The 16,807-nt window shown below is 56.4% G+C and overlaps 1 protein-coding gene across 1 annotated transcript in view; it reads left to right on the forward strand.

Annotated features, from left to right (window-relative positions):
* Positions 1-317: 317 nt before the first annotated feature.
* The window catches only part of LOC130026614 (polypeptide N-acetylgalactosaminyltransferase 12-like), a 74,919-nt gene continuing 58,429 nt past the window's right edge, over positions 318-16,807 (forward strand). The window contains exons 1-8 of the mRNA XM_056117451.1: positions 318-334; positions 4,216-4,385; positions 5,435-5,615; positions 7,211-7,396; positions 10,015-10,132; positions 12,087-12,263; positions 13,416-13,547; positions 15,100-15,213. Of these exons, the coding sequence (XP_055973426.1) occupies positions 318-334; positions 4,216-4,385; positions 5,435-5,615; positions 7,211-7,396; positions 10,015-10,132; positions 12,087-12,263; positions 13,416-13,547; positions 15,100-15,213 (1,095 nt within the window). The remainder of the gene's footprint in view (positions 335-4,215; positions 4,386-5,434; positions 5,616-7,210; positions 7,397-10,014; positions 10,133-12,086; positions 12,264-13,415; positions 13,548-15,099; positions 15,214-16,807) is intronic.

A 16,807-nucleotide genomic window follows, 5' to 3' on the forward strand; every position in this document is an offset into this window, starting at 1 on the left:
GCCAGGGATGGGGGGGTCAGAGATGCCCCCCACCACTAGACACGAGGGATTGGGGGGGCCAGAGTTGCCCCCCCAACCACTAGACGCCAGGGATCGGGGGGGCCAGAGATGCCTCCCCCCACCACTAGAGCTATTGATCGAGGGGGGCCAGACATGCCCCCCACCTCTAGACGCCATTGATCAGGGGGGCAGATATGCCCCCCACCACTAGACGCCAGGGATCAGTGGGGCCAGAGATGCCCCCCACCACTAGACGCCAGGATCGGGGGTGCCGATGTGTCCCCTTACACTAGACCCCAGGTATTAGAGGGGCCGAGATGTCACCCTCCACAAGGTCAGAGGGATCAGGATGGCAGTTATATCCCGCCAGCACTAGCAAACAATGATTTGGAGGTCAGAAGTTACAACTCAGCTCTCCCCTCCCCATTGTGGGGTCCTGTTTCTGCGCATGACAGCCCTGAAGCTTGGCCGCTGGTTCCATACAGTGACCAGATTCTACACACTCTTTGGGGCTGTTTGGGGACTTTGTATTGCTGGCTGAGAAGAGGGGAAGGAGGAAGGCGGGCTTTCTCCCTGACTGCCACTGTCTGATTTTCACGATTGTTACAATAAATGGATCTATCCCAGGCCTGTGTGGGTGTGTGTGTCACTGGGTGGGGCAGGTCTGGCCAGTAGTTGACAGTTGCTTCTAGATTGTGGGAAGCCTCGGCCATGTCACCATGCCAAGACGCGTCACCTGCCTGCCCCTGAGTGAAGCCTGTCAATGACCCCAGGAGAGTCCACCCCAAGGGTTGAAGGTCTCAATCACGGATGCGTCCCCAGGAGGGTGGGCAGGATGCAGCACCCAGAGCCCTGCCTTCCACTGCAGCACCTCCATGGCCTCCCCTGCCCCTGGTGCCTGTTTCCCCATTCCGCTCTGCAGTGCACCAGGGACAGACCCCACTTTGCCCCCTAGTGGCCACATCAGGTTTCTCAGGATGAGAACTTGAAAGTGCTCCTGCAGCAGGTGGGTCCAAGGTGCTGTCCCCTCAGCCAGGGTCCCTCTCCATGGCACCTGCCCTGGCAGGAAGACAGTGTGTTATCAGTGGAGCAGGATGGGGCCGTGGATGAAACATGTTTCTAGTGTCCCCGAGTCTGTACAGAGCTGATTCAGGAGAATAGCGCCCCACTTCTGTGTGGACCATCAGGTTCCCTAATACAAGTCCCACTGCCACCATCACAGCACGGTCAGACCCCATGAAATAGAGAACCAGACCCTGACTCCTCTTTGTTCCTGCATGCCTGGACCTGGTGGGACAGCCTTGGCTGAGTGACACTCTACTGGTGACAAGAATTGTGTCCAGATCCATGTGTCAGACCAGATGGCAAAGCCTCAGAAGGAAGAGCCATCCTTTTCCAGTCATTTCCAGGAATTTGGTCAGCCATGCCCCTTCCTGCCAGTCACATTTCTACTGGGAGTCACACTCCTGGTAAGGCAGCCCAGGGCAGGCACAGGCAGCTCCTTGTTTACCCCTCGGTGCCCAGTTCATAGCCCTGCCCCTCTACCTGCACCATGGGCCTGGGGTCGCCCATTCACTCTCACAGTTCTGCACACCTCACACATGTCCTGCACACCCTCTCGCAGCCTCTATGGGGCTCTGGGCTTAGCTCCCCGTGTCCTGCCTCTGGGTCCCTGGGCTCTGGAAACACCAAGTCAGGTTTGCCTTGAGGTTTGGGGAGCTGAGAGACTGTGGGGATCAGAGGCTCTCCCCTATCCACGCTTGCCGGTCGGGAGAGCTGTTCTCCCATTGAACGACTGTCTTGGGAGTTTTTCCTCTTAGAATCTGACAGAGTCTCACCCAGACACAGGTGGCACCCAAGAGTTTGCCAGAAGCATCCCAGTGTATTCCATGTGTGCAGGCTCTATCCAGCTACCCCCAAACGGGCATTAGCAGGTCAGAGCATAATTATGTAGGTTGTTAACAGGCTACCTCGATTCTGCAGTAACAACTTTCATCTAACAAACAGTGGTGCCTACTGCTCTCAGGTGCTCCCACAGTAGTGACTCCAGTTTCTAAGCTCCATTGTTTGAGCGTTCCCGTGAGCCTCTTCCATTCCTGCTCGGGCAAACTGCTCTCACTCTCTTCCTCGGTGAGAGATTTGGGAACCCCGTCCGGGTCATACAGAGGGACAGAGACATATAAATAAAGTTAAGGAAATAGGAGTAGCTTGCTGGGGGCGCTCCCGGGTGGACCCTCCGAACCTCAGGTGAGGCAATGGTACACCCGCCCCCTGGGTTAGATGAAGGGGCCTTTGGAGTTGTCTTGGTCTGCTCCGAGTCATCTCTTCGTGGGTCAATGGTAAGGATCCTGGAATGAAGCTGGTGGCTTCCTGTCACCAGCTGGGCGATACGTCTTGTCTTCCTCACCTGGAACAAGGTGATCTCTGACTCCAGGAATGTTGCTGTCCACTCAGCCGGTTGCCATTTGGTTCTGGTCACCATTTTGTCAGAGCAAACCTCACATTTGATTCTTGTCAAATTCGGTGATTCCTGACTCATCCATCTTCTCCACCTCCTAGAGTGGGTCTCTCAGAGGTCCTGCCTAGTTTTTCGCTTCTGCCTTTTGTTGCCTGCTTGGTTCCCTCCCCTTAGGCTTGGCAGACAGAATCATGGGCTACAGAACAAGCAAAAGTCTGAGCCGAGAGCTCCCCCTCCTCCAGTGCACTTTTTCTATTCTGGGAAAGGAAGTCCTGAAAAGGATGGAGGCTGAAACAGTCAGCAACTGAGTTCTAGGCACTACCTGGGACGGTTTAGGGGATCATGAATTGGTGGCAGAGGAGAGAGAGAGGGGAGAGGGCTGAATCACTCTCCCTGACAGCCACTGTCCTGTTTCCAAGATTGTTTCTACAAATGGATGCATCCCAGCCTGTGTGGGTGTGTGGCATTGGGTGGGGCGGGTCCTGCCAGGGAACGGCTCATGCTTCTTGATGAAGCATGAGCTGTCCTGTGGGGGTCTCCCCATGGATCAGAACCTGACATGACATGCCCATGGTGCCTGTTGCGTCTTCACCCCCGCTGCAGTGTCCACCGGGAAGAGCCCCAACCTTGCCCCCAATGCTTCCTGGGTGCCAGGCCCCCTAGTGGCCAGATCATGCCTCAGGTAAAGGACCTGCAAACCTCCAGGTATTTCCCAAACCTCTCAAGGACTGGATGGAATTTCTCTGCCCAGAGCCTCACCCCAGTGTGGAACCCTTCACTGCCCACAGGCTCCCCAGACAGCACAAGCCCACAGTGACCCTGTGACCCTCCATCAGAGATGGATTTGATTCTCAGCCAGACATACGTGTTCCCGAAACTCCTCTCCCCACAAGGCTGCCCCGTGGTGTCCACCAGTGTCCCTAGCATTCTTGTGCCCCAGCCCCAAGCCTCGCATGAGTCAAACGTGTCTGTGAGGAGACTTGGGGCGTGGGAGGAGGGGATGAGTGGAGGGTACATGAGTTTGTGGTATGCAGGAACGGGAGACGGTCGGAGGGAGCGGACACCCCAGACAGGTGTTCTCCACACAGGGATTTTTCCAAGTGGTTCTGGAAGGAGGGCAGGGAGGGTGCCAGGCAGAGGAGGAGAGAGCTGAGTAGAAGCTGGGCAGTGGGGTTGAAGTGGGAGTGGACAGAGGTGAAACCTGCACAGCCTGAGGATGGAACCGTCTTCCTGTCTTTGGAGCCTGCCTAGGTTTTGGGTGGCAAAACTGTGAACGTTGCTGCCCAGCTTAAATACACAACCTCAGAGCAGGGAGAGAGCTCAGGGTCAGGGGACCGTGTGAAAAGACCCAAGTGCCTCCTTGGACACTGCCTGCCTCCTGGGCACCATCAAGTTTGGCTCTGGGGGATCCCATCCCGGCCCAGGATGGCCCTGTCGCATTGGGTCTGAGCCAGGTTCATCATTGGGCCATCTGTCCTTGGAGGCCATGTCAACAGTACGACTTATAGGGAGACCCAGCCTGCCCTTACCAGAGTGACTTCAGGCTTTTTGGGTGTCGTTGTACAACCTTTCTTGGGAGCTACCGAGGCTTCCAGGAGGCTCCAGGGCAATGCATTTCTAGAAGATGCGACCAAATTCTATGGCAGGTCTCAACCATGACTGACGTTCCCTTCAGAGGTCCTTCGAAGCACCATGCCAGGCCTGGGATGCCCCGGTGCAGGGTGTTACCCGTCCCTGAGGCTGTGTTGCTTCTGCAGGTGCAGAGAGCAGAAGTACAATTATGAAAGTCTGCCAACGACGTCCGTGATCATCGCGTTTTATAACGAAGCTTGGTCAACCCTAATTCGCAACGTTTACTGTGTCCTTGAGACGTCCCCAGACATCCTGCTGGAGAAGGTCATCCTGGTGGATGACTACAGCGATAGAGGTGCCCGGCCTCCCCTCTTCCCTCCCCTGGCCTCCCCTCCCCCCACCCCGCCCTCCCTTGACCCCCATCCTCCCCTCCCCTGCTCTTGCCTCTGAGCTCTGTCTGGTTCTCGCTGTGGACGGGTTCTGATTGAAGGCTGTGCTGGGCTGTTCTCTGCGAGGCTCTAGATAACAGTGATTTACAGGAGATAACAGGGAACGTCTCCCTGCAGTTGGGGTATGGCTGTAGAGGGCAGGTGTGGGAGCAGGTGTGGGGGACAGGTGTGGGGGATAGGTATGGGCTATAGGCATGGGGGAACAGGTGTAGAGGGCAGGTGTTGGGGGGTGGGTGTGAGAGAGAGGTCTTGGGGACAGAGGTAGGGGAGAGGTGTTGGGGGCCAACTGTGAGGGAGGGTGTGAGGGCAGGTGTGGAGGCAGGTGTGGGGGCCAGGGGTGGGGGCAGGGGTGAACACTCGCCTTCTTTGGGGTGCTGTGCTCCCTGGGATGCCCCAGCCTTGCCCCTCCCCTCTCTCTCACTCCCACCTGTACTGAAGGGTGTCCAGGGGACTTGGGCAGCACCTAGTAGGGGGTCTCACCTCCCACCCTGCAGAAGAACAGTCACCTGGCCACACCTGGCTACAGGGGACGCTCAGGACTGTAGTCTCGCTTGTTTGTTCTGGGGGTCGCTGGGCGGTTCTCCGGGCTTGCTCCTGGCACTGTGCTCAGGGCTCACTCCTGGTGTGCTCAGAGGACCAGGTGGGGCGTTGGGATCACACATCTTAACCTGGGGGACTGATGTCTTTGGGGTGGTGGCCATGTACTCGGCTGGAAATCGTGGAGAGAGTATTCGGGGTCATTCAGCGTTGCCCATGACAGAGTGCAGGGCAGGTGAGTGTGAGGCAATGCCGATAGAGCCAGCTGGGCACCAAGTCCTGACAGTCCTGAGACTTGGGCGTCTGGGTCCAAGGGGGGCACGTGGGAACGTTGCTGGTGGTTCTAGAGTTCTCCATCCCAGCCTTCCCTTGCCCGGGCAGGGCGGGAGTGAGCCGGCTGCCCCATTCTCCTCCCCAGAGCACCTGAAGGAGCGCCTGGAAGCCCACCTGCCCAAGGTGCACCTCATCCGCGCCACCAAGAAGGAGGGCCTGGTGCACGCCCGGTTACTCAGGGCTTCGGGGGCCAAGGGCGACATCCTCACCTTCCTGGACTGCCACTGCGAGTGCCACGAGGGCTGGCTGGAGCCGCTGCTGCAGAGGTGCGTGGGCGGTGCCCAGTGGGAACACGGGAGACCAAGCTCCGTGGGCCTCGGGCTCGGCCTGGGTGCCCCGTCCCCCAGTCTCAGGCCACGGCTCCATCCCTGGTCACATGATCAGGGACCCTGGTCTGGGAGCCTTCGAGGGCATCAGGCGCTGCTGTACCCACGGCTTACTGGTGCAGGGGAGTTGCTTTTACTGCTGCTGGTCAGGTGCCTGAGTCGAAAAGTGCTGCCATGGGCAGAGAGGCCAAGAACCGGATGGTGTGGATCTTATCAGATCACAGCCCTAGGCAGCACATTTTGGTCGTCTTTCCTTCATGCTGGGCTGACTTTCCCAGGTCAGCCAGTACCTGTGTTGCCTGGGGCTCCTCAAGCCTGAAGGGACCCACAGAAATGGTGATTCACAGTAATTTCTCTTATGTATTTATTTATTATTTATTTTTTGCTTTTTTGGGTCGCACCCGGCAATGCACAGGGAGTCACTCCTGGCTCATGCACTCAGGAATTATTCCTGGTGGTGCTCAGGGTATTATATGGGATTCTGGGAATCAAACCCGGGTCAGCCGCATGGAAGGCAAATGCCCTACCCACTGTGTTATGGCTCCAGCCCCTGCATTTTATTTTGTGGGGGGGGATTTGTGTGTGTGAAGGGGCTTACCCATGAGTGCTCAGGGCTTACTCTTGGCTCTGCTCAGGGATCACTCCTGGTGGTGTTCAGGGGACCACATGGGGTGCCGGGGATTGAACCAGGGCAGCCACCTGTCGGGCAGGCACCTTCCCTGGGGTCCTGTGTCTCTGGCCCCCACCTTCCTTAGCGTCACTAGGAAACCATGAGCAGAATCATGGACAGGAAGCAGATGGCCCTCGCCTGGGTTATTTTTTATCTTCTTACCCCTGTAGTCTTAAACTATGCTTTTAAGTATCATTGTTTGAAAGGGTTTTAAATGCAGGGGGGAGGGGAACCACTCCAGGCTGCCCTTCCCCCAGACCCACCTTACTCCCTCCACTTCCTCCCTCCTGATGCTGCATCACTATTGTCAGCTACCCCCAGATTCCTCCGGGTGGGCTGTGCCCCCATGTGGCGTGGACAAGGATGCGGGGGGAGGGGTTCAGGGTCTGCGCAGCTGGCCTCTGGAGCACACGCACCCACTGTCTCCTCTCCCAGGCGTGGGTGTCCATCATCTGGCCCCCAGCCTCACCCTGCTGCTCTCTGCCCTCCCCATCTCTGTCCTCACCCACTCTGGCTCCCTTCATGGCTTCTTTCTTTTCCCCAGCTTCAAAGAGGGTCCCGGCAGCTGGACTCCCAGGGGCCCAGGCCAGTGCCAGGGGCTGAGAGCAGAGCCATCATCGTGTCTCGCTCTCCCTCTGAATCCCAGGCTGGAGGGTGGCATTGGGGACCGATGCCATGCAGGGTCCAGAAGCAGGGGACCTGAGGGCACACACTGGCCCTGAGTGGAGTGGGAGCGAGCATGGCTTGGAAGGGGGGGGGGCTGTTCCTGGTCACCCCGGTCCTGGCCACATCTGGGTGGTGTGCGTATGTGTGCGTGTGTGTGCGTGTGTGTGTGTGTGTGTGTGTGTGTGTGTGGTCACTGCAGGATCGGGGAGGAGGAGCCGGCGGTGGTGTGCCCCGTGATCGACGTTATTGACTGGAACACTTTTGAGTACCTGGGCAACTCCGGAGAGCCTCAGATCGGTGGCTTTGACTGGCGGCTGGTGTTCACGTGGCACGTGGTCCCTGAGCGGGAGCGGAAGCGGATGCGGTCCCCCATCATTGTCATCAGGTCAGGACTGGCTGGGAGCGTAACAACCCCCCCAACAACTGCAGCAGACGCCCGGGAGGAGGGCAGGGATGCTTCGCTGGGGCCCCACCTGGTTTTGTTCTAAAGCATCTGCTGATTATTTTTTTACTCTACACCCACCCCGCTCTAAGTGTGGGGTTCATATTCATTGGCCTATTTTGTTTATTTAAAAACAAAGGTGAGGGGGCTGGAGAGAGAGTTCAGTGGGTAGGGCGCTTGCCTTGCAGGAGTTTGCCCTGGGTTCGATCCCCCAGGCACCCTGTTATGGTTTCCCGAGCACCGCCAGGAGTGATTCCTGAGTGCAGAGCCAGAAGTTGCCCCCGAGCATTGCCGGGTGTGGTCCCAAAGCCAAAGCCAAAACAAGATAAATAAAAATAGGGTGAAGAAGTATGTATCCTAAAATGTACTGCTCTGACCGTTCTTAAATATATAACTTGGGAGACTCAAGCGCGCTTTTCCCTCGACCACGCAGAATCTCTCCAACCGTCAGGCGGTGTGTGTCAACCCCAGCCCCTAACGGCTCCATGGCCTCTAACACACCCCCACAAAAACTTTCCCCCTTCCAGACGCCTCACGCGAATGAGGCCACCACGCTTTGTCCCTTCGCGTTTGCCTTCTTGCCGGTCCCGAGATGTTTGCCTTGGGAACCCATAATTCTGACTTGTGTCAACGTGGCCGGTTTTGTTGGCCCCTTCACCTCCGGTGGGTGTGTCCGCCGTCCAGGAGTTGTGTGCCATGCCCCGGGGAGGACTGATATCACAGGTGCCCTGCCCCCTGGACTGGTGCCAGTCTCCAGGGCCCGAGGTGGCTGGCTGCCACTTCCGGCTGTCCAAATGGGCGTGGGGTTCTGGGTCAGGTGGGGACTCCATGGTGACGACTCTGAGCACTTAGTGGCAGGCCTCTGTGGGACTGAAGCCAGTTAGGGGATGGGTGAGGGTGCAGGGTGAGGGCGGCCGAGAGCCAGCGTTGGTCAGTGGGTGAGCCTGGGTCTGAGCCCGGCTGCTCGCGTTCTGTTTCATTTGTTTGGCTTAGTTTTCGGGCCACACTTGCTGAGGCTCGGGGTTACTCCTGGCTCTGCACTCAGGAATTACTCCTGGTGCCTCGTGGTGAGGGAGCTGGTGGGCACAGGATGGGGTGCAGGGACCAGGCATGTGTTAGGAGGCTCTGCAGACTTCCCAGTCAGAAATGCGGGCGCAGGAGAAGACGGAGGCTGAGACTGGGGGGTGGGGGGACCTCCGGGGCGGTGGGGGGATTTGGAGAACCTGATTGACATCTGGGAAAAAGGACGGATTGAGGGTGGCACCCGGATTGCTGGAGTGGCCACTGGGGGGCAGCTGGCATTGCAGCTCACACAGCAGATTTAGAGACTGAGGCAGAGGAGGAGGGATCATGTGTCAGGTCACAGATGAAGCCTGTGATGTCGAGACATACTCCCTCCCCCCCAACTCCCTCCTCCAGTGCACACATATGAAGACATTTGCACAAACCCACACACATGCACACATGCAGCAGCTTCATGGTCAGTTGCCTGCCCCTCCCACAGTCTCATCTCAGTTTTTTTTAAATGTAGGAGTACTGCTATTTATTCAGCCACTGATTAGCTGATTGAATTGTGCATGAACTCCACACATCATCTCAGCTTTCTTGCATGTTTCAGTCACCATGTTCCCTAATCTTATACCCTAAAGCCATGTGAATGTGCTCTCATGCTGGCACCCCTCCCTCCCTCCCTTTTCCCTCCTTCCCTCCCCCACTCCTTCCTTCCTTCCTACCTTCCTTCCTTCCTTCCTTCCTCCGTCTCTCTCTCCCTCCCTCTCTCTCTCCCTCCCTCCTTCTCTCCCTCCCTCCTTCTCTCCCTCCCTTTTCTCTCTCTTCTCTCCCTTCCTTGGTCTTCCCTCCCTCCTGTTCTTCCATCCCCCACCAAGGAGTCCCACTGACCTTTCCCGTGTACTCTGAGCCTGCAGTGCTGGGAGGGCCCCCCAGTGCCACCACAGGGACCCGGCTGCCACCAGTTTCCCACACCCACATCTGCACTCTGGGGTGCTTCCCTTCCAGCTTTCGACCTGAGCCACCTCTGGGGGCCGGGGAAGATGCCATGCCTGCTCAGTGGGGTTGGGGGAATCGAGGGCTTCAGGAAAATGTGCTAGAATCATCTTTCTTGGCCTCCAGCAGCCCCCAGCTGCATCTGTGAGTGCCTGGGCTCTGCTGTGAGACCACCACCAACGCCCACCCTGCCACCCTCCCAGCCATGTGCTCTCTCCGCCCTCTCTCCGGGTCCATCTGCAGCTGCCGGGGTCCTCTCATGCTTAGACTTTGCCCATGCTGAGGCCTTCCCAGCACCGTTCATTCCTCTATACTGGACACGCCCCGGGCCTGTACCCTCTCCGCCCTGGAAACAGCTGTCCCTGCCCTTGACCCCTCGAGAGCACATGCATCACACGCAGTTCTGTGATTATTTGGAGGGGTCTGGGAGCTTCCCCAGCTAGGACTCCCAGCAGAGCCCCCCCACCACCAGTGCTCCCAGACTGATGAAGGCAGATCAGGCCTGGGTAAGGGTTCCTGCGGCTGGCACTGAGACGCAGGTGTTGCAACTCTTCCAGGTCCCCGACAATGGCTGGTGGGCTGTTTGCTGTGAGTAAGAAATATTTTCAGTATCTGGGGTCTTATGATACAGGAATGGAAGTTTGGGGCGGAGAAAACCTCGAATTCTCCTTTCGGGTCTGTCTCTCTTTCTGTAGCCGTGCTTGTCTCTCTCTCTCTCTCTCTCTCTCTCTCTCTCTCTCTCTCTCTCTCTCTCTCTCTCTCTCTCTCCATGCCTCTGTCTCTCTGGATTTCATGAAAACCTGTTAGACTTTTCCCCGCCTTGGCCTTTTGTCCAGTGTCCTGAGAGTGGACACGTGGACAGCCTATATATGTGCTTCTCTCATCTGACCTTCTCACAGAACGTGCTTTTAACTAGAAAAGCAGGAGGCAGGGAAGGAACCTCCTAGGTCCCCTGGTTCTTTTCTTTCCCTCTGCTGCCCTGGGCCGAGGTTGGCCCCAGACACAGCATCCTGCCTCCTGGTCCACCTTTGGTCGCCGGGCTTGCTGAGCTCTTTAGGAAGTCGCCTCTGTATGTAGATAGCAGGGTGACATTCAGAGTTTGACACCGAGAAGGATTCTCCGGAGAGCTTGTTAAAGGGGTCAGGTTCAGTGTCTGGACGTGCAGGCAGGAGCAAGAGTCACATTCTAAACGAGTGAACCCCCTGAGGCCGCCCTCTGCCCTCAGAATCCCCGAGTGACAGTTCTGTGAGAACCCCCGCCATTTCCGTGGGATTCCCAATGAACTTGTGTCTGGCATATTACATTTCAAGACCATATGCCATTGGTCATGCTTTTTGATGATGTTAAAATTTTCTGTTTAATTTTTTTTTGGCTTTTTGGGTCACACCCTGCGATGCTCAGGAGTTCCTCCTGTCTCTGTGCTCAGAAATTACTCCTGGCGGTGCTTGGGGGACCATATGGGATGCTGGGAATCAAACTTGGGTCAGCCTCGTGCAAGGCAAACGCCCTACCCACTGTGCTATCGCTCCAGCCCCTCTGTTTAATTTTTGTGAGAATTTTTTTCATCTTTTCTGATTGCTTGTTTTGTTTTGGGGCCACACACAGTGGGGCTCAGGGGATACACCGGGCTCTACCCTCAGAGATGTCTCCTGACTGTGCTCGAGGGACCCTATGGGATGTCGGGGATTGAACCTGGGTTGGCCCCATGCCAGGCAGTATGCTCTACTCGCTGTACTAGTGTTCTGGCCCCTGGAATTTTTTTTTAAACAGAACATCCCAGCTTTGCATAAAGAGTGAACCAAATAGAAATTTTATCTTCCACGCAGGGCTTTCCTTCTCCCATCGTAAGGTACTGTCCTTTTGGGTCTTATTTTTCAAAAAAAATTTTCTTTTTGAATTTGGTTGAAACCCAAACTCAGGGCTCACTCCTGGCGGTGCTCAGGGGACCGTCGGAGCTGCCAGAAACTGAACCTGGGTCAGGTACATGCAAGGCAGGTGCCCAACCCCATTGTACTGTGTCTCCAGCCCTTCAGCTGCTTTTCTGGATGGTTCATCCTGGGGGCCAGTGGTGGGGTGTGGTGGTTCACACCCCTCTGCCCTTGCATGAGTCTACCTCGTTGGGTTTTGAGGTGTGCTTTTAATGGTCTTTCTGCCTCTCCTCCAGGTGCCAGGCTGCTCTTCCTGTGTCTGGCAGTTCCTCTTTCTCCCTTCCCAACTTCTCTCCTTCCTAGCTGCTTTCCTCTCTTCTCTGGCTAGGAGATCAGGTAATCCGCCCGTGTGGACTGTCACCCACCCACGAGCTCCTGGCCGGGCCCACTCTGGGCCCTGTGAGCCCCACGCATGAACAAACAGTGCATGGGCTTGTGGTCTTGGTTCTGGTGGCTAGACCTTGGGCCGCTCCCTTGTTCTTTGGCTGCGCTCTGGAGCCCGTGTGTGCATGGGGGTGGGTGAGGCAGGGATGGGCGGTGGGGTGAGGAGTGGGGTGGAGGGGGCCGCCTGTTTCATGCCCTGGAGGGTGCGGTCTCGGCAGTGTCTCTTTGGGTGATGCTTGGTGCCCGGCCTCTGTACTCAAGGGACAGCCGTGCCGATGGACCCGCTCCCCTCACCCAGCCACTCCTCTGCCCTGCAGATCTGGCAGTGCGGCGGGACCCTGGAAACGCACCCCTGCTCACACGTCGGCCACGTCTTCCCCAAGCAAGCTCCCTACTCACGCAAAAAGGCTCTGGCCAACAGTGTCCGCGCTGCCGAAGTGTGGCTGGATGAGTTCAAGGAGCTCTTCTACCACCGCAACCCCCACGCACGCCTGGTGAGCTCCTCCCACCCGCCCCGTCTGCCTTCACCCCTGCAGGCCTCCTCAGAACCAACCCCCCCTTCCTCCTCCCTCCTCCCTCTACCCTCCGTGCCCGCACATCCACTTCCGGAGGGAGAAGCTGCGGTGGGCCTTGGTGAGGCCAGTGGGGGACTACTTGATTCCTCCATGGTTGTGATGACCCTTTGCTGATGTCTCTTGATGCCCACCCGGCCTTGAGAATCACACCAAGCAGCTCATGCTGCCCACCCCAGGTTGGGGTACCCTGAGCTTGTTGCTTCTAGGAAAATCAGGGCTGGGTTTCAGCTACCTCCAGCCACTGCATGATCTTCAGATCGTGGGTATTTCTGTCGTGGAGGGGAGGTCAGGCCCCATGCCATGGTCGCCAGGGCCTCTTCCTGGCTCTGCACTCAGGGATCATGCCTGGTGATTTTTTTTCTGGGAACCAAATGAGGTGGCAGGGACCAGGGCAGTGTGGCCACCTGCCAGGCAAGCGCCCTGCCCTTTGCACGAGCTCTCTGGTTCCTGTTTACTTATGACCCCCACCTGGAGGTGCTTGGGTTCTACCCTTGACTCAGTGCTGGGGGTTCCCTGCCGTGCCGGGACTCGGACCTGGGCCTCCTGTATGTGCTCTTGACCATTGAGCTATCTCTTCAACACAGAGTATGTATGTGTGTGTGAGTGTGTGTGTGTGTGTGTGTGTGTGTGTGTGTGTGTGTGTGGTGCCGGGGATGGGTCATGCATATGTGCGCTATCTCATCTCATCCCAGCCCCGTCTCTTGGCTTTGCATGCGTGTCTACCTCAGCCAGCCTTCCTCAATCTGTCCCATTGAAGAAGTGCTGTGTGTCCAGGGATGCCCACAGGGCTGGGGTTTGGGGCTCCCATCATGTCCTAGGCGCTTCATGACCATCGAGGTGCACTGGGTCTCCCCAGGCTGGAGCTGGGCAACGGGGAACCCTGTGTGTGTGTGCGCGCGCATGTGTGTGTGTGTGGGGGGGTGGTACCCCGGCTGCCACAGCTCTCTCCCTAGGCACCCACCCACACCTGCACAGCTAGGGCTTGGGGGCATCGTCACGCCCCAGGACTGGGGTGGGGTGGAGTGGGGGACTGTGGAGGACCTTCAGGCTGACCGCATGGACCCCCCTCAGGAGTTCTTTGGCGACGTGACCGAGAGGCAGCAGCTCCGTGAGAAGCTCAAGTGTAAGGACTTCAGGTGGTTCCTGGAGAACGTGTATCCTGAGCTGCACGTGCCCGAGGACCGGCCCGGCTGCTTCGGGATGGTGAGAGGGCTGCGCCCGGGGGGGCTGCCAGCAGGGTCCCCACCCCCTGCATGAGGCAGGTCCTCGATGGGGTCCCTTGGGCTCCCCAGCCCCGGCCCTCTCCCCGGCTCTTCCCCTCCCCCGGCTGGGTTTGGCTCTCAGCTCGCTCACGTGGGAGCATGTGAACGAGAGTCAGGTTCTGCCTGTGATTTTGTGCATGAGGAGACTGAGGCTTGCCTGGACTCTCCACACCACCTCTACCCATCACATCACTTCACACCCGAGTCTCAGTGTCTGGGCCAGTTAGTCATTCCCACCGCAGGGGTCCTTGGGGACCAGTGGGGGGGTACAGGAGGATGGGGCAGGAAAAGGAGAGTCACTTCTGTTGTTCACCAAAAGAAAGAGAAAAGAAATCTTTGGGGGGGGGGGGCAGAGAGATAGTCCCGGGGTTAAGTTTAAGCTTTGCTCTCTGTGTGGCCAACACTAGTTTGATCCCCGGTGCCATACGTGGTCCCCTGAACACCGTCAGGAGTGGCCCTTGAGTACCTCGAAGTATGGCCTAAACACCCGTTCCACTCCCCCCCAAACCCCTGCACACAAATGGGAAGTATTTGGGCTGTGGGGGTTGGGGTTGGGCTTCACCTGGTGGTGCTCAGTGGTGACTCATGATGGTGTTGGCGTCAGACTGGGGCTTGGTTGCCTGCCTGGCAAGTGCCCTCACCCCCCAGACCCTCTCTGGCCCCAGTGCGCCATTCACTCTGGAGAGAAAATACGCCAAGGTAGAGACTCCCCTCTCCTGGGCTGCATGGCTGGGCGACGCTGCTTCCCCCATTCTGGAAGCCCTTTGGTCAGCACCCAGCGGGCTCTGAACACGTTTGAATCCTTGGCCACTGTGAAGTGTCCAGGTCTCCCGAGGTGCCGAGTGGATCAGGAGGCCGTCGTGGGCTGCCTGCCCCAGGGAGTGTGTCACTCTTGCTCGCCCTGCCTCTGTCTCCTGCATCCCCACCCCACCCCGTCCCACTGCATTTCTCTTTTGTCCAAGTGCAGCCCTGGAGGGGATGATGGGGCATGATGCTCTTCAGGCCTTTGCACGTGACCAAACTGGGCACTATCCCCAGCATCCCATAGGATTCCCCACCAAGCACCACCAGGTGTGATCTCTGAGCACAGAGCCAGAAGTAAGCCCTGAGCATTGCTAGATGTGATACTCCCCTCCTTCAATCCCCCCCAAAAAATCCAAAATGAATAAATTAAGGAAGCTCTTATTTATTTGTTTGTTTACTTTTGGTGTGGGGTCCATGCCTTGCGGTGCTCAGGGATTTACTCCTGGCTCTGTGCTCAGGGATCACTCTTGGCGGTGCTCAGGAGGTCCTGTGGGTTGCTGGGGTTTGTCCATGTCCAAGGCCAGCCATCTGACCTTCTGTACTATCGCTCAGGTCCCAGAAGCTCTTACTTTTGGGCCTGGCTCTTGTGCCGGGCCCTCCTCACTCGCTGTTTCTCCTCCCGCAGCATCCTGGGTTGACTCAGTTGTGTGTAAACCTGAACTGGAAACTCCCGTTATGTTTCTTGGTAGCTCCAGAATAAAGGATTGCAAGGACTCTGCTTTGACTATAATCCTCCTGATGAAAACCAGATTGTGGGGCACCAGGTCATTTTGTACACCTGTCATGGCCTGGGCCAGAACCAGGTAGGTGACGCTTCTCTCTGGAAAAAGGCAGCAGGGGCCCCTGGGTTCAAGGTCTTGGGAGCCTCTTAAAGAGGAAAATTGGGGAAGATCTATGTGTGTTGTTGTTTTTTAATTTTAATTTTTTTTTTGTTGAATCACTGTGGTATTCAGTTACAGGGCTTTCATGATTGAGTTTCAGTCATACAATGATCAGACACCCATCCCTCCACCAGTGCTCATTTTCCACCACCAATGTTCCCAGTGTCCCTCCTGCCACCCCCATCCCCTGCCTCTACGGCAGGCAATTTCTTTCTTACTCTCTCTCTACTTTTGGGCATTATGGTTTGCAATACAGATACTGAGAGGCCATTATGTTTGGTCCTTTATCTACTTTCAGCACCTCTATGTGTGTTTTTTAAAAAGTGAATATTTGACCTCTTCAATTTGTAAAGGTAATAGAGACTCATTGTAAAATATTTGAGAACTAGAAAGTGAAGCAAGTGTGCCCGAGAGGACCAGGAGAAACCGCCTTAGGATGAAGGTGAGTTTCTTGTCCCTCTTTCCTCTATGCACAGACTCTGGATTCTGTGTTTTAACTTAATCACTTAATCACTTAACTTCCCGTTAGTCGTCGATTTGCTCGAGCGGGCGCCAGTAACGTCTCCATTTGTCCCTGTCGCGTGCTAGTGTAGCCCAATGGCATCTGTTCGCTCCAGGAACATGAAGGGCTTCAAACCGATTGTTCATGATCTTGACGAAGAAGTCTGACCATCTGGTAGGTGGGCGGCCACGCGGTCTTTTGACATCCTGTGGAATCCAGTCGGTAACAGCTCTAGTCCAGTGGTCGTCTTTAAACCTCATTACGTGACCAGCCCATCTGATTTTTGACACCTTGGCAAATGAGACAGTGTCCCTGATTCTTGATCGTCGACGGATGTCGGAACTCCGGATTCTTTCTCTCATTTGAGTGAAACGTGATATTCCAAGCATAGCTCTTTCTATTCTTCTTTGGGAGACCTGAATAGAGTTCTCATCCTGTTTGCGTAGGGCCCAGGTCTCTGAGGCATATGTTAATGCAGGAAGAACAGTGGAATCAAAGAGATGTGCCCAGAGCTGGAGGTTCTTCATCCTCTTAGCTATTTCTTCGACGTTCTTGAAGGCGTTCCAAGCCGTTCTCTTCCTCCTGCGCAGCTCGGGTGCCAGGTCATTTGTCATGTTGATCTCTCGACCTAGGTACACATAGCTGTTGCATTCGGAGATGGTCGTTCCATTGAGAGCGATTAGGGCATCAGGTACGAGGCTGTTTCTCATAAACATTGTCTTCGTAAGATTCAGCTGTAGTCCTACCTTTCCACACTCACGGTCAAAGTCAGCCAGCATTTGTGCTGCTTGGCTGATGTTTGGTGTTACTAAAACAATGTCATCAGCAAAGCGGAGGTGGTGTAGTTGCCGACCATCTATCTTCACTCCCATTCCTTCCCATTCCAGTCGTCGCATGATGTTCTCGAGGGTGGCACTGAAGAGTTTCGGTGAAATGGTATCACCCTGCCGCACCCCTCTCTTGACATCAACGATCACTTCTTTGTAGAATGGTGAGATCCTGGTAGTGAATCCG

This window comes from Sorex fumeus, unplaced genomic scaffold (assembly GCF_029834395.1).
Source record: "Sorex fumeus unplaced genomic scaffold, SorFum_2.1 ptg000034l, whole genome shotgun sequence".
NCBI classification, from domain to species: domain Eukaryota; kingdom Metazoa; phylum Chordata; class Mammalia; order Eulipotyphla; family Soricidae; genus Sorex; species Sorex fumeus.